At 45.3% G+C, this 21910-nt stretch overlaps 3 protein-coding genes across 7 annotated transcripts; all 3 read left to right on the forward strand.

Moving 5' to 3' along the window:
• Positions 1-333: 333 nt before the first annotated feature.
• Positions 334-2979, forward strand: LOC122616131 (glycine--tRNA ligase). Of its 2 annotated transcripts, XM_043791458.1 has the most exons (2): positions 334-475; positions 564-2979. In XM_043791458.1, exon 2 carries the CDS (start codon positions 816-818, stop codon positions 2853-2855), a length of 2040 nt encoding a protein of 679 aa, XP_043647393.1. In that variant the 5' UTR covers positions 334-475; positions 564-815; the 3' UTR covers positions 2856-2979. The 2 variants fall into 2 exon arrangements, with proteins under 2 accessions (XP_043647393.1, XP_043647392.1); XM_043791457.1 differs by lacking the exon at positions 334-475 and having other exon boundaries at positions 552-2979.
• A 479-nt stretch (positions 2980-3458) lies between these two features.
• Positions 3459-18090, forward strand: LOC122617087 (CTP synthase). Of its 4 annotated transcripts, XM_043792779.1 has the most exons (5): positions 10647-10818; positions 13415-13767; positions 15660-15830; positions 15936-16437; positions 16506-18090. In XM_043792779.1, the coding sequence occupies exons 2-5, from the start codon at positions 13614-13616 to the stop codon at positions 17548-17550; spliced, it is 1872 nt and encodes a 623-aa protein (XP_043648714.1). In that variant the 5' UTR covers positions 10647-10818; positions 13415-13613; the 3' UTR covers positions 17551-18090. The 4 variants fall into 4 exon arrangements, with proteins under 4 accessions (XP_043648711.1, XP_043648712.1, XP_043648714.1 ...); XM_043792776.1 differs by lacking the exons at positions 10647-10818; positions 13415-13767 and adding an exon at positions 3459-3834 and having other exon boundaries at positions 16506-18088; XM_043792777.1 differs by lacking the exons at positions 15660-15830; positions 15936-16437; positions 16506-18090 and adding exons at positions 14184-14333; positions 14389-15574 and having other exon boundaries at positions 10638-10818.
• An 832-nt stretch (positions 18091-18922) lies between these two features.
• LOC122617216 lies at positions 18923-21725 on the forward strand. The gene is made up of 7 exons (XM_043792963.1): positions 18923-19515; positions 19582-19739; positions 19905-20049; positions 20112-20519; positions 20880-21156; positions 21214-21320; positions 21373-21725. The coding sequence occupies exons 1-7, from the start codon at positions 19002-19004 to the stop codon at positions 21666-21668; spliced, it is 1905 nt and encodes a 634-aa protein (XP_043648898.1). The 5' UTR covers positions 18923-19001; the 3' UTR covers positions 21669-21725.
• Positions 21726-21910: the final 185 nt, after the last annotated feature.

Genomic DNA, 21910 nt, shown 5'->3' on the forward strand with positions numbered 1-21910 from the left:
TTGAGCAAATTATATGGGAAAAACTCGCAAGAAAACAGACTGCAATGCTGCGCCTACATAATTAAAACAAAAACTAAAGATATCGATAACGCTGAAGGCCCTGCCCGATATCGATGTACTGTTGTGTTGGAAAACACAGAAGGTGCTGTTAATAAACCGCGCTGTTAGGGACAAGTGATCGGTGTTGCCGACAAGGTAACAGTGACTTTGTGATCATTTTATCAGTAAACTAGTAGCAATATAATAATATCTAATTTAGTTGAACCATAAGTTCAAACATTTATTGAACTGAAAAGTAAAGATTAAAACCGAACTATCCTTGTCACATTTGGCAAATGTTGTTACAAGTCGCAACATTGCGCATTACTGAGGAGCTCTGTTAACCATTATCAGTGTTGTGCACCGTCTGCCAAATCAGTGCTGCAAGCCGGCCGACAAAGACTCATCCAAGTCGAAATTGCAGCCGCAAGTGAAGGTATTGCATTAGTTGCCAATTGGACGGTTTATTACATAAATTCGCGTTTTTCGGCTGGAAAAATAAAAGCCTCTTTATGTCATTGCAGTTATTGAAAGCGCTACCCCACCTGCGCAGCGCCACCACAGCCGTGAGAACTCAGATTGCGAGAACAACGTGGAGCGAGCACATTGCCACGAAAGTCTTTTTTAGCACCACCACCACAAAAGCTACTCCCGCCGCACCACCACCACCTCCACCCACGCAACCGCAGCAGCCTACACCAGCTGCAACCACTAGTTGGGGCACCAAGAAGCAAAATAGAAAGGTCAAATTAAGATCCGCAGCTGCCGAGTTCATCATGTCGAATCCGGAGATTGAGGCCCAACTGGCTCCATTGAGGGAACGAGTTCAGGAGCAGGGTAACCTGGTGAGGGAGCTCAAGGCCAATGGTGCCGCCGAGATCGATGTGAAGAAGGCAGTAGCCGAACTGAAGGCCCGCAAGAAGCTGCTGGAGGACAAGGAGCTCGCCCTGACCCCCAGTGTCGTTAGCTTCGATCGCGCCAAGATGGAGGATCTTCTCAAGCGCCGCTTCTTCTACGACCAGAGTTTTGCCATCTATGGCGGCATCACCGGCCAGTACGACTTCGGACCCATGGGCTGTGCCCTCAAGTCCAACATTCTGGCCCTGTGGCGTCAGTATTTCGCCCTTGAAGAGCAAATGCTGGAGGTGGACTGCTCTATTCTGACCCCGGAACCTGTGCTCAAAGCCTCTGGTCATGTGGAGCGATTTGCCGATCTGATGGTCAAGGATGTCAAGACCGGCGAGTGTTTCCGACTGGATCATCTCATCAAGCAGGCTTTGGAGAAGCTGTCCAAGGCCAAGGATGCCACTCCCGCCCTGCAAGCCGAGTGCGAGGATATTATCATCAAACTGGATGGCCTGAACAAACAGGAATTGGCTGGTGTCCTGGCCAAATACAACATCAAATCTCCCTTAACCGGCAATGATTTAACGGAACCAATTGAGTTCAACCTGATGTTTGCCACCCAAATTGGACCCACTGGCTTGGTGAAGGGATTCTTGCGGCCGGAAACTGCCCAGGGTATCTTCGTCAACTTCAAGCGACTGCTGGAATTCAATCAGGGGAAGCTTCCCTTCGCTGTGGCTCAAATTGGCAACTCGTTCCGCAATGAAATCTCACCCCGATCGGGCTTGATCCGTGTGCGAGAGTTCACCATGGCGGAGATTGAACATTTCTGCGATCCCGTGCTCAAGGACCATCCCAAATTTGGCAACATCAAATCGGAGAAGTTGACCCTTTACTCTGCCTGCAACCAGATGGATGGAAAATCTGCCGCGCAGGTGCAAATTGGCGAGGCAGTGGCATCCAAACTGGTGGCTAACGAGACACTTGGTTACTATATGGCCCGCATTCAGCAGTTCCTTTTGGCGATTGGTATCAAACCGGAGTGCTTGCGATTCCGGCAGCACATGTCCAATGAGATGGCTCACTATGCCTGCGATTGCTGGGATGCCGAGATCCTTACCTCGTACGGATGGGTGGAGTGCGTAGGATGTGCGGATCGCAGTGCCTACGATTTGGGACAGCATACGGCAGCCACTGGCGTGCGTTTAGTGGCCGAGAAGCGTTTGCCGGCTCCCAAAACTGTGGAGGTCAGCGAGATTGTGCCCAACAAGCAGGCTCTTGGCAAGACCTTCAAGAAGGAGGCAAAGAACATCACGGATGCGTTGGCTAAGCTTTCGCTGGAGGAGATAACCAAGGTGGAGGAACAGCTGGCTGGTGCTGGTCAATACAAACTGACCACGGCCGATGGCCAAAGCCACGAGCTCGGCAAGGATACAATCAGCGTTAAGCACTCTACGAAAACTGTTCATGTGGAGGAGTTCATCCCGAGTGTGGTTGAGCCTTCGTTCGGCATTGGTCGCATTATGTACTCTCTGTTGGAGCACAGTTTCGAGTGCCGCGACGGCGACGAGCAGCGGTGCTACTTCACGCTGCCCCCTCTAGTGGCGCCCATCAAGTGCTCCATCCTGCCGCTGTCAAACAACACCGACTTCCAACCTTATACTCAGAAACTTTCTTCTGCCCTAACCAAGGCGGAACTTTCCCACAAGGTGGACGACTCCAGCGGCTCCATTGGCAGGCGGTATGCCCGCACGGATGAGATTGCCATTCCCTATGGCATCACCGTGGACTTCGACACCCTGAAGGAACCGCATACGGTGACCCTGCGGGATCGGAATACCATGAAGCAGGTGCGCGTCGGTCTGGAGGAGGTTGTGGGCGTGGTCAAGGACTTGGCAACGGCGAGAACCACTTGGGAGAAGGTCACCGAGCAGTATCCTCTGTTCGAGCAGCAGGAGGCTAGCAAGTAACCGGTTGATCCAGGAGTTGCTTACGCTTGGCACGCATTTACAGAGTTTCAAAGTTTTCTAATTCTTTTATACCTACGCTTAAAATTCAATAAATATGCAACATTTAATGCTTTGCGCAATGGAATTGGAGTGGTTTATTATTTTATGAATTGGGAAATATTTTAGTTTCATTCTCCAAAATGAATAAATATAAATTAATACTGTTTAGCAATAACGTATGCACATTTAATGTAGTTGTTATGAATAACAATACAAATTTACCGGGCATCTGATTTAAATACAATTTTAAAGGATAAATTTTTAAATTCCTACACAACGTGTAAAATTAAATTTAAGTATACCAAAGGTTTATTACTATTTTTAAAGAATTGAAAGTTATACAAATAATAGTTGATTGGTGATATAGGTTTCAATATCAAGTTTGCTTTATATGTATACATAAATAAATAAATGGGTAAACAGTCCTCACCGCTTTGCTAAAATTTCATTTGACTCTTGTTTATTTTCCAACGCGGGCTCAATTTAAATGCAACGGAATTTGCGCGCTTTGTGGTGTTTACCAACACACGGTGAGTCACTGGTATTATGCTGAAAATAAATGTTGGTCATACGCCGGCGCCTCCGTCGCGAAAGATACGTGAACAAATCTGTCGATACGGGGCACCACGTGCAGCAAAAGGCAAATAAACGGCGCAATTGTTGCTCGAAGTGGCTCAGATAACGGCAGATTAAGTGTCCATCGCGAAACGAATCGGGTAATTCGATAATTCGCGAGATTTACTAATCCCAAAGTTCGAGATGCGAGACGAAAAGATGAAGTACATCCTAGTTACAGGCGGCGTCATCAGCGGAGTGGGAAAAGGTGTGATTGCCTCCTCTTTCGGAACGCTTTTGAAATCCTGTGGTCTGGATGTCACCTCGATCAAGATTGACCCCTATATCAACATAGATGCTGGAACCTTTTCGCCTTATGAGCATGGTGAGTTTTTAAAAGCTCTTTCCCATTATATGTGGTATAGTATATATTGCTTTCGACATTCGGGAAATGTCTGGTCTCTTATTTTGGCAATTTTTCAATATTTTACCTATCTGTGTGGGAGTGAGTGTGTGTGCGTGTGTGTTGGCGAGTGTCTGCCAGTATGTGCATCTATTGTTGCAAGGTGCAAGCAGTTGTTGTTGTCAAAGGTCACGCGGCTGGTTGTAACCACATGGCGTGAGCGAGAGGGAGAAAGCGTGCGATGTGGCAGTGTTACCAAGCCAGGCAAAAAGCGCTCTCCCGCCAAAAACAATGACATGAGCAAAAACAAATACTTATGTTATTTGTCATTAAAATAATATAAGTAACCTTAAAAAACGTATTACTTGTATTGTGTTTATGAGGGGGCAGAAAAATAATCCACTGCAAGCTTTATAAATCTACACGGAAAATGTAATTGATTCTAATGACATTATTCAATAACAATTTCAAACGCGATATTTCTGATAGAAAAGTGTAATTAGGCTGAAAACTAATTTGTTCTGAAAATAGGGTGCTTGTATCATCTGGTATCATATCAAAAAACATGTGCAGAAACTGTTTTCTTTTAGTGTAAATAAATGAGAGACAATACCGTTTTGCGCGGTGAAGAGTGAACGAGATAACTAGACATAGCAGTCGTCAGCTGTTTTTCATGTCCCCACTCTTTCTCGCTCTCTGATAATCAGCAACAAATGCACGTGTTTTGAAATCTTGGACTTTGACAATTAAGTTTTGTTTATAAACAAATTAACTCGGAAATTAAAAAGAAATAAACGCGCCTGGCAACAAAGGGAGCAAGCAATTGCTACAAAAATGTTCGTGCTCTTGTGCAAAAAAGTACGAAGTTAGATCTCTCTCACCTTCTCTCTTTTATTTTCTTTATCCTCTCTCTGTTTGTGGCTCTCTGTTCACAAAAACGACTCCCTCAACCGGTAGACATTTCGGTTGTTGTTATTGTTGCTTGACATTGAAAATGAAAGTTTTTTTCTGTCCGTTTGACTTGCTCTGCTTTCCTCGTTTGTTTCTTATTTTTGTTTTGCTCTCTTTTTTTGTCTCTGTTTAGTGCTTTTATTTGTTTGATTGTGAAAAAAGGGAAACTTTTCACACAGGTGCACTTTAAAACGATTGCAATTGATCCGAAGCTGCTGGCGATTCAACGATGACTGACAAATCGAATTGTGGAATAAAAGTTTTTCGTTTCTTATCTAAACTTAATATTAAGCTCTTTTAGATTATGTTTTATTATATGATAAGGTATTTGGAAATTTGTACAACTGTTTCTTAATTTAATATTGTATACAAAATTGTAGGCATTCAGTGAACATGAAATTGGACTATATTACTATTATATATAATACTATATTCTTTTTATTATTAATAATATTATATATTAAAGATCTTTTTAATGCAATTTGGTTCCTTGTATCTGTAGCAAAAATTTACTGTACTTCTGAGCATTCTCTTGTTGATCTGTTTTACTCACTCACTTTTCACTTCCGCCCACATTCTCTCTCCCACCAGCCCCTCCTCCCCTCCCCCCAAAAAAGAACTTCCTCCACCAAAATGGCGCCAGCAACAATAACAACAACGATAAATAAATAAACGGCAACAGCGACACACACTTGCAAATGTATTTATGCAACGTGCCAATGCAATTACGGTGCGTTTGTTTGCCTGCGTGTGTGTGCGAGTGTGTTTGGGTGGTGGGCGCCTACCTCTGTGCGTATGCATGTGTGTGTGACATGTGCCGCAGCGTTGACCTGCACGATTTGCGAGGCCGCTCTACACGTGCGATTAAATACATAAATTAAAGTGAAAGCTAAAAACGTGGTGTCGCTGTGGATAGATAACGTTCTATTTGCTTACGGCGATTAGTTTATGCGTGAACTTAACATAGACTGTTAATATGATTTGCGGGAAACAAGTATTAAAAGGGAATAAATTTAAGTACAAATAAATTGTTTTTTTTTTTTTAATTTTAAAGCCAATTGAATGTTCTATCAGGTTAACTTAATCTTTATGTTACAACCAATATAAAAACGTAGGTAGCTACCTATAGATTAACAAGTTATTACTCATTATATTAGTTTTTTATAGCTATAAGTACTCACCGTATCAATTATGAGTCACTTTGAGTGGTGTAAATAGACCGAAGCACCTTCGATGAGTGGAAAGGGCGGTTATTCCGTCTCCCTCTCGCAACGCACCACCCACCACCCCCCGTTTTGGTCACCCCCACTCATTGGGGATTACTGTCTGCCGCCTGTCATTTGCATTTTTGTGCCCAGCTTCCACTTTTTGGGGGTCGAAATGCACAAAATGCAATTCTGCTCATTTGTTGTGGCTCTTGTTGCTGCGCGTTTGAGTTCGCTGCCGACGTCGACTGCGACAGCGGCAGAGGCAGCGGCACATGCGTGTGCTTCATTTGTTTTGCGTTAATTTCGGTAGTGTGAGTGTGAGTGGGTGCGAAGATGGCTGATATGGGTGGGGGAGGGAAAGTGGAACGGGAAATGGCAAGGGTCGCCATATTGGCCGCTGCGGTCTTCCATCTTTCGAGGGTGTCTTCTTCTAGCTGCCGAGTGCTTTTGTTGCTGTTGATGTTGTTGTTGTTCCTGCCGCCTGGGCTTTTTGCGCGTGCTTTGCGCTCCGTCATGCTCCCTCCCCCACTCCCCTTGCCCCCATCCACCACCAAGATCCATCGGTCACATTAGCGTTTTTAGCCATAAAAGAGCCAAGCTCTTGTGCTCTCCGCTTGTCCTCCTCCTCTTCCCCCCACTCATCATCCTCTTTGTCCTCTCTTTCGCAGCTCTGTCTGCCCATTTGGTTGTGCGGCCGTCATCGGCGCGTCAACATCGTTAGCAGCTGTTGCTCTTTGCCTGTGCGCCATTAACTGCCGCCCCCCTCTTGCAGCCCCCCGTCTCTCGCTTCCACCTCCTTTTTGGCCTGCATTTGCTTTGTTGCTGGATTTCTGCTTGCGCATTCGTTACGCTCACGTTTCGTTTCGCGACGACAATAATGCTTGGGCCTCTGCTGTTGCTGCTGCTGCCGTGTTGCTGTTGCTGTTTTTATTGTTGTTGTTGTTGGTGCCACCTCTGACTGCTCTGCTGCTCCTCTTCCTCTTTTTTCTTGCTCACGCTCCTGCTCCGCCTTGTGCGTGTGCTGCCACATACAGTAGTAACTCACTAAGATAGAAACTATAGCCGTGCACTTTAAATGTAATAAATATAGCCTAAATTTGTTAGTTATTTTTCTAATTTTTGGGGGTATTGCTTCTGTTTAGTAAATGTTTTTAGCTCACATTTACATTTAAAGTTTATTTAGAGAAAATCATTTAAATTCTATAAAACCGAATTTGACGTACGCAGAATTTTGAAGGATTTCTGTTTTCCAACAGCATTTTTCCTTTATAGTAATTATCGAAGCCCCGCTGTACTCATATACATATGGCCCGGGTGTGCGAGCTTTTGTGCGTGTGTGCGAGTGTGCAAAAATTAAATGGAAAATACCATTTCGCTGTGGCGGCTCTCCAGCCCAACTCTCCAACGGCAGCTCGCCAGCAGGATGTGACCGTTGCTACGCGTTGCTGGCGTCTGAGGTTGAGTGGCTGCCTCCCATCGCCGCTCCTCGGCCACGCCTGCCTCCGTTCCGCCCCCTCATTTGCGGCGCACACGCACACAGCCACAAGTGCACAGACACCACGGTTAACTGATGGTCCCGCACGTGTCTGTGTGTGTGCGTGTGTACGTGTGTGTTCTATGGCTTCATAAGCTTCAATCTTGCGTCTGGCCGAAAGTTTGCCCACTTGCCATAACTTGCAACTTTAAGCATAGCTTATGGATCGCCTTAAGTAATTGCATTGGACAGCAGGGAAGTTACGGAACACAGCAGCCGTTAGTTAAATTTTCCGCCTTTTCGTTGGTTCCAGCAACTAAGTTACTGATTACTGATACGTTGTAAGTAATGGCAAAGGTGTGTTCTCACTTTTTTTCACCAGACTAGCAAACTTTGGCATCCCAGATTTGAGCTCCGTCCAGCTACCGTAAAAATCTCGAATAATACATACTATAAATTCAATAAATCCCCAAACTCTTTAAAGATAAAAACGAACTTATTCTTCGTTCGAGATAATACCTTTGTTAGATAGTGGCAACGAAATAAAACCCCTGCGAATTTTTACTTATCAAATTTGTAAAGGTATCTTACCAAAACCATTGAGTAATCTTTTCCAAACATTGTTGAACACGTATAGTTCAACTGCAAACTCTAGCTTAAAATATTATAATTTACCTTTTGGTGCTATAAATTTTAAGTGTGCACAGTCGGGAGCATGTTCTGCGCCATTAAATTGATTGAACGAAATATTCATATTTAGATTTACAATAGTAATAACCCAGGCTAAGAGAAGATTCATAAAAGAATCGCGAACGACGATTATGCAACTGGGGGCGCCATTCTGTTGCTTAATTGTGAGAAATGAAATCGGAAAATTCGGTGCGGCCGGCCAATCGCACTTGCCCCTTACAATACAGCGTTGTATTACGACCTCGCTGCCAGCCACCTCCGTTTTTCCACCCAACGCCACCCACCTCACACTTACGGTGTCTGAGCGACAGGCGCCAGAAGAAGAAGTGGTAGAAGAATGGTGGGAAAGGGGGAAAAGGAAGAGGAAGCAGAGAAGCTATGAGCGGGCGATGGGTAGGTAGGGGAGGGGAGGAAGTGTGAAGAGGAGAGCGCAGAGGAAAGAGGAAGAGCGGTAGCCGTGGAGCCACAGCCAAATTCACATCGATTCGCTTTGCCCGGCGTTTGTTGCACCGCCCCCGTTGGTTCTTCTTCTTCTTCTGCTGCTGCTGCCGCCGCTGCCTCCTGTCGCGTGATTTTAACGAGCCTCCTCTCTTCCGCCCGCGCCCCCGCCCGCACCCGCTCCCCTTGCACTCCGCACCCTCTCTCTCTTCATGGTTTATGCTTTTCGCTCGCTAGCTCGCTCGCTTCCGCGCGTTGATTGTTGTTGGCTGAGCATGCAGTAGGCAGCCAGGCAGGACAGGAAGAGCAAAGGAAGGAGAGGAAGCACGGGGGCAGAGAGGAGCTGGAGGAGAGCAGGCCACCGGCTCCACCTCACACAGACAGCGCGGCTGGCTCTCTCTCGCATGTGTTTGTGTGGCCATGCGGCTCTGGGTGAGTGTGTTGGTGTGCGTGTGCTGGATAGCCGGCAATAATATGCCCAAAAGCAGCAGAGGCAAAAGCAACAACACGGGGAGCCAGAAGCGAGCAGAGCGAAGCAAATGGCGGCGGCCGTTTTTAGCGTTTGTGCGCGCTTCTCCACCTCCCCCTCGCTCGAGCGCCCCTCCCCCTCTCTGTAGCGCACAAGCGCAAACACACACACACACATTGTGTACGCATGTATGTGTCGCGCCGGCAAAAGCAAAAGCAAAAGCTTGTGGCGTGGCTTTGGCTCTCGCCTGAAACTGAACTTAACTGCCAGCCTGCTGACTGCTCTGCCCCACTGCCCCTCCCTCCGCCACTCCGCCCATTGGATGGCCTGCGCCTCCTCGCTGGCGTTTTTTGCGTTTCAGTGTGCGCTTCTCATGCCCTCTCTTTTCCGGAGGGTATTACCAGTTTGACGTGTGCTTGGACATTCGGGTGCGAGAAGAATGCGAGGATTAAATCTCCCATCCAGTATCTTTAATGTACTCTCTTGTTTTTTTTTAAATGATGATACTTTTTCCAATATTATGATTTAATCTCTTATCCAGTATCTTTAATACACTCTCTTGGTATCCAAAACTATGCATAATAATTTAATAATTTCTTCACAACAAAGTTCGATAACAACTTTACATACACCTACCCCTCAAATTACTTCCAAGACTCCTAAAACTCAGTAATGGAACCTCAGGGATCATATCTCTTAAGATTATATTTGATATAGTACTAGCAACGATATAACTCCCAACTGGTTTTAGCTGCGTAATAAGTACGGATGTATTTTAACACTGATAATCAAGAGTTAAGTAAGAATCCTCATTGACTCATTATTGCGATTGATTTTTAACAAATCTAATCAGACACTTTAAATTTTCCCACAATTAGCTATGTTCATACATATATAGTTCAAGCATTTGGATATTTAAGGGGCAAGAGTATCATCATTTTCGTTCTCTCTAGAAGGCCTTTATTACTTTTTTGTTTTTTTTTCATATTATTTTGCCTGCCTGCTGCTGCTGGTGGCTGTTGGCTGTTTGGCTGGCGTCGTTTCAGCTGCCGCCGCTAGTTGGCACGTTTTGTTGGCTGGCTGGCTGGTGGCTCTGGCTGGCTCGCTTGGCTTTTGGGGGGCTTGTGGACCTGGCCGGGGATTTGAATTTGAAGTGGGAACGGCGGAGGGGGGCGGGAGTGCGAATGGGAATGGGACTACTACGACTGCGACTGGGCCTGGGCCTGTGCCTGAACACGGCCTGCTGGCTGGCTGGCTGGCTCATGGCTCATGGCTCTCGGCCTGATGGCGGATGGCTTGACTGCAGCCTGTCGCAGTGGCAAATAGCCGATGGGTCAGAGGGAGGGTGGGGAGTGTGAGAGAGACAGTGTGAGGGGAGAGAGGTGGTGGGGGCAGGGGCAGAGCGGGCGGTCTGTGTGCGGCAGCGGTGGCGGCGCGTCAACGGCAGCAAAGGCAAAAGCAACAGCAGCAACAACAACGCTGCGACAGCCGCCAGCAGCAGCAGCAGAAGCAGCGGCGCTTCGCACTTTGCTCTGCTGAATTTTCAATTTCAGTTGTAAGCTGACTGCAATCAGCAGTGGTTCGCATTTTGGTTCGGGAATTCGCAATTCCGCAATTCGGCTTCTCGACTTGTCATTCGCGCTCGTGGAAAACGCTCTCGGGGCATAACGGAATCTACGGGCCGGCGCGGCTGACCGGGCGCACAAAAAACTTTTCGATTATTATAAACTTTGGCGGTAACAGAAATATACACACACACACACACAGACACATACAAACATACACATTGACAGTGACCACCCACTGATTCACCACCCCATGAAAACCACCCACATGTCCCGTTAGTTGCGACTCCTGGCGCGCTAATTTTTGCATATGTGTGTTAGCGAGTGAGACACGCACACGTGTGTGCGTGGGTTTTATTGATTTTATAGAGCAAACTATATGGTTTATTGCCTCACTCCCCCTCTGAGCCCATCTTTCTTGGTTCCTGATTCCTGGGCACATTTCAATGATAGTTGAAGCGAGAGGGGGGAAGTGATGGAAATCAGAGTTTTGTGAGGGAAAAGGAAAGAGAATAGTTTGCCATAAAAGAGAGGAGGAGTTTGAAGATAACACTAAAACCTATGCATATATGGTTTACAGATCAGATGAGCTGGTATGTGAAGCTATGAGAAATGATATTTAAGCTTTATAAACCGAGGAAGAGTAAATAACTAAAAGGCAATTCTAAAGGAAAGGAGAAAGACTATGAATAAATAAACTCTTTTTCATACATTTGTTCATTTCTAAGCAACCTTATATTCTAAAAACAAGATATTTTAGTTTTCCTGATAAGCCAAAAGTAGTTTTCAAGCCTCGTTATCTAGCAAGTTACCAAATTAGCATTGTAATATAAATAACCATCTTTTGCACACTCATCGGGTTAACCAAAAAGAGAGATGGAAGTATTCAGAAGATTTCCCAGTTCTCATTCTTTCTTTCATTTCGATCAATACATCGCCTTTATGCAAGATCTGACCTATAAATAGTATAGTTATTTAGCGAAAGAAACGCTCTTATCTCTTGTTTCCTTCACTTGACTCTCGCTGATAAGCAAGCGGGAAATCAAAGTTGAGGAAACGATTTCCAAATCCCCACAGTGTTAGTCCACTTAGCTGCCAATTTCCTAGCCAAACAGCTTCCAGTTCAAAAACGAAAAAAAGCGTGTGTGTGTGTTTGTGTGTGAGGAGGCCTCATAACTTTCCACGGCGGGTCGAAACTTGTGAAATTCTTGGCTACCAGCAGAGGAGCTGTTAGTTGCCCAGCTCCCAATCACCTCGACAGCAGCTGGGCCAGCTTTTCAGCCCGCTTTTCCAACCCCGATATCCCCCCACAATTTTTCACCCTGCCCTCACCTAACAGCAACAACAACGGCAGCAGCAGCAGCAGCAGTGAAACACACTGTCGCCGGCAGTTTTTGCCCATAAAAACGGCAACGGCAACGACGAAAACGAAAATTTAACGACTGCGCAACGTGACGCATTATTTGTCTGGCTTGGCTTGCTTGGCTTGGCTTGGCTTGGTCTTCTGGTCGGTCTCTTGTCTGCTCTGCTCCGCTCTGCTGTGTGGTGCTGTGCGGTGCGGTGCCTGCAGCAAAGCTGTAGCTGCCGCCAGAAATTGCTTTTGCTCGCTGGAATATACATACATACATATGTATATGTATATGAATGCTTTGCGGCCTGTGCCTTCGCATCCGCTCCCCTTGTGGCCCCTGCCCCCTGCTGCCTGCCCCCTCCCCCTCACACAATCCGAAGTCTCCACACTCCACACGCTGCCGTTTTTAGTATTTCGCACTCTGTGCACGGCAAACATTTTTGCATGACTGACTGAATGCCGCCGCCTGCGCCTGACTCACTCACACAATCACCACATGTCCACATCCACACCGATGCACTGGGGCCAGACAATGCACTCGGAGAAAACGGTGGGGTGGGAATGGGCATATGATATTGGTAATTAGTTGAGGGGAAGGAGCACTTCAAAATTTGTATAGACCTTTGGGTGGTTTAGAGTATTGTTATTGAAATTCAAGAATAAGATCAAAACTTTCTTACCGATAATTTTCATATATGTACATATGCAAGCAAGACAATACATGTTAGATTTTTAAAATTTAAGCTTTTTTAAATCCAATATATATGAGAGACATTTGCTTTAAACGTTTCATTCTTATATGGATTTTAATTTAAAAAGTTCACATGCTTAATGCGTGAACCCCTTCGAATTCAATACCTAAATCATTCACTTGTTTTTCCAAGTGTATGCAGTGCAGTGCTGGAGGAAGGGGAGCAAGGAGAAACGGAGTCAGCGGAACCGGCAGCGTAATCGGGAGTGGGAGTGGGAGCGGGGTGCAGTCGCAGGCAGGCTCGTGGAGTAACCGTTGGCTGGTTGGTTGGTCTCTCGGTCGTCTCTCATCGCCGTCTGTTCCTGTCTGCCCCGCGCCCCCTCGCTCGCCCTGGCGTGTTTATAATTTGATTTCGCTGCTTCTTTCCTGCCGCGTCGTCTTCTTCATCTGCTTCTGGCTGGGGAGCAGAGTGCGCGGAAGGGAGATGGACGATGGGGAGCAGAGTGGAGCAGAGCGAGCAGCGTGGCATTTCCTGTCGCCCAGCTCGATTTTGGGCCTAAGCCCAAGGAGGGAATCCTAATGAAGTTATTGTGTTAACAGTTTGGGGAGCACTGGCTGCTCATTGATGGTCGGGGATCGCAACTGACTCGTGGGTGGGAGCGGGATGGCTTTAGTGAGTGGTCAAGAAGCCGACTAATGCTCTTCATTCCTCTCATTTCTCTCAGTGAGTTTGGTTAGTGGTGTCTATGTGCGCGTGTGTGTGCCGTTTTGAGCATGCAATTGCAATTCACCGTTAACTGAGCGGACAAGTGAAACAGCACCGTACAGCTACCCATTAAAAAAAAGTGTGCCCGCGAAACAGAGACAAAAGAGTAACACAAAAATTATATATAAAACTCACTCAATCGCTTTGAGCGCGCTAAGATGGCGCCAAAAAAGTCCACCATCGTGCTCAATGTGGAGCAGTTTATTCACGACATCGAGGAGCGGCCGGCCATCTGGAACCGCAACTTCCACTGCAACAAGGCCTTCCTCGAGCAGATGTGGGACGAGCTGAGCGGTGCGCACAAGCTGCCAAGTAAGTGGAGCATGTGGACAAAAGTAGTTCCCAGAACAGTGTTGCCAACCGTACATCGATGAGAATCCCTTTAACTGAAAAGTAGCCAAATTTAATAAACTTTAAATTTAAATGATATCAAAAGTTTAAGGCGACGAAGCTTTTAATTATTGCTTTTATTTAAAATAAACTTATTTCACTTGAGAAATCTTTTCAAATAAAGTCGTGCCTTTTCAAAACCTTTGTACAACGTATTTTAAAATATTTAAAGAAAGAAATTTTAAATTAAATTAAAACAAATCTTACAAACAATAGTTAAACTGAATAGTTTTCTGTTCTAATCAGATTTGGCGAGTAAATAGCCAAGTTGGCAACATTGACAATGACTCCAAGCGCGAACAAAGCGGTTTCTATCGTTATCCCACTCTCTCTCCCAGAGATCGTTCTCAAGGCCAAGTGGAAGGGACTTCGAGACAATTTCCGAGTGGAGTACAAAAGGATACCTCGGGCGGATAACGGTGACTTTATGGTGGATCCGGCCACCTTTGAGTCCAAATGGCTGCACTATTACGCATTGTTGTTTCTAAGTGAGTTAGATTAATGCAATTATTTACTTTAATAAATGGGAATCACTTTCTATAGCTGATCACATGCGTCATCGTTTGCCAAAGAACGAACAGGATCAGTCATTTTACTTCAACCAGCAAAGCGAGGACTGCGAGAAGACTGTGGTGGAACCGGATTTAACAAACGGTCTAATACGTCGTCTGCAGGACAGCGACGAGGATTACGACGAGGAGGAATTGGAGGCGGACGGAGAGGCTAGCGAAGCCACTATGGAGGAAACAATGCCCACGCCACCGGCTGCCCATCAGATGAATCAAGTGAGCACCACACCACTGGCCACCGGAGCCTTGCGGGCCCAAGAAGAGGCACACCAGCACGCTTTAATCAAGGCCGGATTACTACGCGCCCAGTTAATGGAGCTGGAAAAGGAGGCGGAAGATTTGAGCAGAAAGCCACCTCCACCACAGCAACAGATATCTCCAGTGGCACCCACACTTCAAGTGCTGGTGGAACCACCAGCCGCACACTGTTCGCCACCGCCAATGGTGACCACCACATCCGCACAAGTACAACAACCAGGTTCAGCAGCTGTTTTGGCGCCGGCAACGACCACATCCGCGTCATCTGTATCTTCGAACGGAGCGCCAATGGGCGGTAAAAGATCTGTGTCGCCACCGCCACTCTACAACAAAGCACACCATCCGCTGGCCACTCTGGCAGCAGCTCATCTAGCGGCCAAAGACCGAAATGAGGACTTCGGAGCATCCTCTGCTGTAGGAGCAAACGGAGATCACCTGAGCTTCACTCAACACTCCTATGCCAATGGACTGATACCCGCCCTAAAGCTGAAGCGGCCGCGTCTCTCCGAGGATAGCAACTTTAATGGGTCCTCGACAATGGACACTCCGCTCGTACCAGAGGACGATGACTACCACTACTTGCTCAGTCTGCATCCGTACATGAAACAGCTGACCGCAGCCCAGAAGCTGCGCATACGCACCAAGATACAAAAGCTCATCTTCAAGGAACTCTACAAAGAGGATCTCGAGGAGTCCAAGTAGTGGAACAGCTCAGAACGCCTAGATTAAGCTCAAGACTGTACATACGCCCACTAGCCTAGATCGTAAGCATTATTCTTAGTTCGTGTCCATGCCATGCTATTTGATTGATTTCTAGTTGAGCGCCACTCCAAGGAAAGCTCGGAGTGCGCCATTTACGCCTAAGCACAAATACCCTGGAAATAAAAAATGTAACATTAAAATGTTTTCAGTTCTTTTCATTTTTACTAAGAAGGGTGGTCCACAATATATTGAAACCTCGTATTAATTGTATTATTTTTTCCGCAGGTGAGGTTTACGTGTTGGACGATGGAGCCGAGGTGGATCTGGATCTGGGAAACTATGAAAGGTTTTTGGATGTTACCCTGCATCGGGACAACAACATAACCACCGGAAAAATTTACAAGTTGGTCATTGAGAAGGAGCGGACTGGCGAGTACTTGGGCAAAACTGTTCAAGGTGAGTGAGCGAACTAGGTCTTATCCTTTATCCTCTTCCATAAATCCTTTTGGAAGGCCTTTGTAACTGGAAACATTTGGTAATTTAACTTTGTTTCCCTTGCAGTTGTCCCACACATCACTGATGCCATTCAGGAATGGGTGGAGCGCGTGGCCCAGACACCCGTTCAGGGATCTTCAAAGCCACAGGTGTGCATTGTGGAATTGGGAGGTACGATTGGTGACATCGAGGGCATGCCATTCGTAGAGGCCTTCCGTCAGTTCCAGTTCCGCGTAAAGAGAGAGAACTTCTGTTTGGCCCATGTGTCGCTGGTTCCCTTGCCCAAGGCCACCGGAGAACCCAAGACAAAGCCCACTCAAAGTTCGGTCAGGGAACTAAGAGGATGCGGTTTGAGCCCCGATTTGATTGTCTGCCGATCGGAGAAACCCATTGGACTGGAGGTCAAGGAGAAGATTAGCAACTTCTGTCATGTGGGCCCGGATCAAGTGATTTGCATCCACGATTTGAACTCCATTTATCATGTTCCGTTGCTGATGGAGCAGAATGGAGTTATTGAATACCTAAATGAGCGCCTACAGCTTAATATCGACATGAGCAAGAGGACCAAGTAAGTTAGAGTCTATCGTGAAACCCTGAAAGCAAGTTAACTAACCAGCTATTCTTTGTTACTTTTAGATGCTTGCAACAATGGCGTGATTTGGCCCGTCGCACGGAGACCGTTCGCCGTGAAGTTTGCATCGCCGTTGTGGGCAAGTACACTAAGTTCACGGACTCGTACGCCTCCGTGGTTAAAGCCCTGCAACATGCCGCCCTGGCTGTGAACCGCAAATTGGAACTGGTCTTTATCGAGTCGTGCCTGCTGGAGGAGGAAACTCTGCAGTCGGAGCCGAGCAAGTATCACAAGGAGTGGCAAAAGCTATGCGAAAGCGATGGCATTCTGGTGCCCGGTGGATTCGGTTCCCGTGGAATGGAGGGCAAAATTCGTGCGTGCCAATGGGCGCGAGAGAATCGAAAGCCATTGCTTGGCATCTGCTTGGGTCTGCAGGCAGCGGTGATTGAATTCGCACGCAGTAAACTTGGTCTGAAGGATGCAAACACCACAGAGATCGACCCGAACACAGCCAATGCCTTGGTCATCGACATGCCAGAGCATCACACGGGTCAATTGGGTGGCACTATGCGTTTGGGCAAGCGAACAACCGTTTTCGCTGATGGCCCTAGTACCATTCGCCAGTTGTACGGAAATCCTAAAACCGTGGAGGAACGTCATCGGCATCGCTACGAGGTTAATCCTAAATATGTGCCGCGGCTGGAAGAGCAAGGCATGCGATTTGTGGGCACCGACGTGGACAAAACCAGAATGGAAATCATTGAGCTCAGCGGTCATCCCTATTTTGTTGCCACGCAATACCATCCAGAGTACTTGTCGCGGCCCCTGAAGCCCTCGCCTCCTTTCCTCGGCCTGATCTTGGCCTCCGTGGATCGATTGACTCAATATATTCAGCGCGGCTGTCGCCTGTCGCCCCGCCAGCTATCCGACGCATCCTCGGATGAGGAGGACAGTGTTGTGGGTTTGGCCGGGGCAACAAAGTCGTTGAGATCCCTGAAGATTGTCAGCACACCCACAAATGGAATTTCAAATGGTTGCAATGGTAGCACCAGCACTTCCGACGGCGAAGGTGCCTGCGGAGGCGTTGATCTTACCAATGGCCATAACTAAACTAGTAAACGGTATCTTATATCTTAAAGTGCTTAAGATCCGCTTAACTATCAGGCGTGCTTTTGTTATCGCAAACCCCAAAAGTTTGGGATAACATTAGTAAACCTGGGTGTGTATAATAGGGTATGGTCGATGACATTAAGAGATCATTTATAATTTGTCCTATTTAGCTTAAGTAAAGTATGATTTTCACTTCAAATCCTCGCACATTTTATAATAGTTTCCTTATGACATATTAATTCATATGAATATTTATATTTATGGTTGTTTTACTATATAATTTCACTACGTTTTTCGTAAAAAGTCTAAGCTGGTTTTACAAGTTTTATTAATTTTACTTTAACTTTGAAAGATATCTCCATAGAACAGTCAATTATTTTGAATGATTTCTTGAAATCGACACTACCTGGTGTGAATTAGTTTTTAATCTCAAATTACGACTAAATATCGTATTCTGCTTGTATACTGAAAAGTTGAGTGCATATTGCCTTGATTTAAACAATATTTAAAGCAAACAAAACGAAATGTAAGCAATTACCTTATTCATATATATATTTTTTAGATAAACAATGAAAATATTTTAAATGTTTGTGTTTTATTTTGAATTCGGCGGGCAAGCAGGAACGGTATTGGAAATAGTGCGTGGAAAATAGGTGTGTAAAAACACATTTATCAGTTTCTCTTTTCAAATTGGGCGCGAAATTTTTACATTTGAATGTAATATGCTATTCTTGATTAATATAAATCTCATAAATCTCTTGCCCAGTTCATGCAAAAGTTTCTCCTCAAGATGATACCTATTGCTTTGGATTTTTTCGAACATAAACTATTGGAAGACAATTGTTTTAAAAATAAACTAAAGCTTTTTGTCACCACGAAAAGTGTTGTTTGACAAATGAAAACAATATGTTCTATTTTTACGGACAGTTCCATCAATACTCAGTGCTATTGACGTTTTGGCAACTAAAGTTTTAGGGCATTACTTCATTAAAAAATGCCTGATTTCCAAAATTGTTTCCAAATATTTAGGGACTATATAGACATAATCCCTTATCTGCTGAGAACTATATTTTTAAAGAGCACCACAGAGTGAACTTGTGTGTAGTTTTCTGCTTGTTGACGCAATTAGCAGAGATAGGCAGAGAATTAATCAAACGCTGGTGGTACTCGAGAATAATAATGGACACTAGCCCATACGGATTCGGATTCAGAGGCGGGATGCGGATTCAGATGCCGGCTGGCGTTGTCAGACAGCGGCCCGTGCTCAACAAAAATAGACGGGGCATACATTTGGGCTTGCGGCCGCGATGAGAAGCGATGGCTGGCGGCCAATTGAATCGAGGCGGACCGCAAGTCTTAGACCAAGAACAATGCGCATTCTTCATTGTTCGTTCAATTGAGCAACGTGCTCTGGCTAATTTGGCACTCGGAATAACATAAACCCAGCGAATATGAATCAGTCGGCGGGGGTCCATAAAAAGAAGCCAAGGATTCGCAATCGCCAGCGAAACAAGATCAACCAGGCGCAGCAGGATCAGGGGGAATCTCCCGATGCTCCAGATACTCCACTCAAAAGTAATGGCTCCCAAGCAGCAACTGCTATACAAAGTGAACGTCCAGTTGAAAGTCACTTACCTAATGGAAACCCACTGCTTGAATTATTATCACGAAATGGTCAAGTGGAAAATCCGCAAGAGGTCGATACAATCCGGCTAATACAGCAACTGTTACGTAGGAAATTATTGGCCAAAAATAGTGCCGTGCCATCCAGTGAAAACAAGCCATCCACCGATCAAGCCAAAATAGTTACCCAACCAAAGGAAACCAAAAGTGAAGAAAAGAAACCAAAGATTTCAACTGCTTCGGTAACTTCAAAAACCAAAACGGAATCCAAGACATCCGCACTTTCAAAGGAAGAGGAAATAAATGACCTGCTCAAATGCCTGGGCAGCAAATTGCCGAAGGGTTCGTAATAAGATCATTGTATAAAAAAGTATTTAAAGTTCAAAACAACTAAAATAAACTTTGCAGGAGCTGGTGAATCCCCAGCAGCGGCGTTGTTCAGCAATCTTGGAAAGCTCTTCAGCCAAGCGCCGCCCAGCGATGTGGAGTCATCCGATGAGGAGGTGGAGGAGTATGTGGAGTACATCTATAAGCCACGGCAATACTTCATGGCCTCGTTGTGCAATGTAGGTGGCATTCTTTAAAAGTTGATGTTCATTGCGTAGACACTGCGCTTCCCTTTATTTGTAAATATAGTTTGTAACCCATCTTGTAGTTCATTTTCGACATTATTATGTATCGTTATTATTCATTTGAATCTTAATAGGCCTTTTATTTTACTCGCTCTACAGTTCTGCAAGTCGGACCTGTGTGCTCAAAATCGGATACCCTGCTCCCGCTGCGGACTGAGCTACTACTGCAGCAGTGGGCACATGAAAGACGACCAGGAGCACCGGCAGCTGTGCTACGCCCTGCGGCAGACGGTGGATCGCAATGGTGAGTGCCTTTCGGCGATTCATAAATCACGCTAATTGCCAGTTTTTGGTGGGCGGATGCAGGTCACGAGATGTTCTACAAGTGCGGCGACTTCAGTAACGAGCAGTTCCGCTCCTACCGGATCGTGTGCATTCGCCAGGTGGAGAAGGAGATGAATCGTCAGCTCACCGCAACGGAACGGGAGTTGCTCCTATTCCCCCTGATCTGTGCCGAGTCGAAGTGCCGGGAGCACCGCTTCAAACGTCTATCCATGTGCGGAGGATGTGGAGAGGTGGCCTTCTGCAAGGATAAGCCGGAGCACCGCGGCAAGGAGCACGCCAAGTGGTGTGGAGCCTATCAAATTTTCAAGGCCTTCATCATGTTTCAGGAAAAGTTTGGACGTATGGAGCCTTCTCTGCCCAATAAGATCCTTAGAGAGCTGCCCATGACTTGCTCCAACACTAGACAGATGATGAAGAAGCTGAACTTCAGTAAGTATACTTAATTACATAAACATTATTCATAATATTGGATATTATGTAGCATTTCAGTCAAAAATCTTCCGATAGAGTTTAGAGTAGGATACTCTATAATTAAAACTTAGGCGTGCTATAGAAATTGAATTCAAATCTGGTAAATCAAGATAGATGTTTTTAGATACTTAGCTGGAAGAAGCTAGGTTTTTTCAAATTAAATGAATAGCTATTAACTATTGTAATGTAATGTAATGTAATTCCCATATTTTATATTATATATTATTTTATTCTTGAACATTATTAAGTGTGTAAGTTTCTTATTTAGCTAACCTCAATTTAGAAAACTTCCTGACCTTTATTACCTTCTTTTGATAGATGTTACCAATGAGTGCGAGTACGCAGCGCTTACCCAGGTGTCCACTGGCCCATTGACTGCCTGGTTTGCCCTAAAACTTTGCGAGCGGCTAAGAAACTGCGAGGAGATGACTCTTCACTTGATTGGAGCGGAGATCGAATTCGAGGCGGATATGCTACAGAAATGGGAGCTCTTCCTGCTCCACATAACTCCAACGGTTAAAACCCTAAATGTGGTTTTTGTTGGACCTGAACTTAATCCTAACAACATATCGTTTGAACAGCTAAAGAAAATCAAGTGAGTCGCCCCCTTTTTTTTAGTAGTTATTTTATTAAAGTTATCAATCCAATTTAGATGCTGCCGTTCCTGCCGAAAAGCTCAAAGAACTGTTAACTATCATTTTGAGAATAGCTTATACCACGATTACTGCGGAGAAGCGAGCTTTCTTAAGCCAAATTTAAGTAAGTTACTTCAGTTTAGTTGAAACCAATATTAATTGTTACAAATTTATAGTTTGCTTCTTCAACTGCGGTCTTTACCGATCCACTGGATTCGCACTGGAGGATACTTGGCCAGATACCATTCAAGCCGCACTTAATCTGAACTGCCCCATTGTAGTTACTTCATATACGAAGTACGAGGCACCATTGGATATGGTTCAATTCATCAACCAATCGAATCGCCACTTAAATGTCGTTATGCCACCAACTGTAAATCCATTTACCTCGGAAAAGCCAGAACGTAATTTTATTTCAGATAATGAGGCTCCTTTTATGTTTAAGAACTTCTATTGTTTTGTTGTTGACTAATCGTAGTTCCACACTGTTTAGTTTATGTGTTTTAATAAACACACCAATTTCAAACAATTCTAATTTGTACGACTTCAATTATTTACCAAATCCGGGTACTATGCTACATGGGCTAAACAAATCCTTTATATCATTCGTTTTTTAGGAATTAAAGAAATTAACAATAATATCACTAAGTTTTAAATTGAGATGTTCGTTAGCTGCGATAACAAAATACTGAACTATATTTTCGATTGTTTTTT

This window comes from Drosophila teissieri, chromosome 3L (genome assembly GCF_016746235.2).
Source record: "Drosophila teissieri strain GT53w chromosome 3L, Prin_Dtei_1.1, whole genome shotgun sequence".
NCBI lineage: Eukaryota > Metazoa > Arthropoda > Insecta > Diptera > Drosophilidae > Drosophila > Drosophila teissieri.

Excerpts from the sequence above, each read along its gene's own strand:
- LOC122617216 (XM_043792963.1), top strand. The coding sequence starts at position 19,002 with ATGAATCAGTCGGCGGGGGTCCATAAAAAGAAGCCAAGGATTCGCAAT. Across the intron at positions 20,050-20,111 it reads GCAGACGGTGGATCGCAATG|GTCACGAGATGTTCTACAAG; the intron begins GTGAGTGCCTTT and ends GGGCGGATGCAG. Across the intron at positions 21,321-21,372 it reads CTTTCTTAAGCCAAATTTAA|TTTGCTTCTTCAACTGCGGT; the intron begins GTAAGTTACTTC and ends ACAAATTTATAG.
- LOC122616131 (XM_043791457.1), top strand. The coding sequence starts at position 552 with ATGTCATTGCAGTTATTGAAAGCGCTACCCCACCTGCGCAGCGCCACC.
- LOC122617087 (XM_043792776.1), top strand. The coding sequence starts at position 3,654 with ATGCGAGACGAAAAGATGAAGTACATCCTAGTTACAGGCGGCGTCATC. Across the intron at positions 3,835-15,659 it reads CTTTTCGCCTTATGAGCATG|GTGAGGTTTACGTGTTGGAC; the intron begins GTGAGTTTTTAA and ends TTTTTTCCGCAG. Across the intron at positions 15,831-15,935 it reads CTTGGGCAAAACTGTTCAAG|TTGTCCCACACATCACTGAT; the intron begins GTGAGTGAGCGA and ends TTTCCCTTGCAG.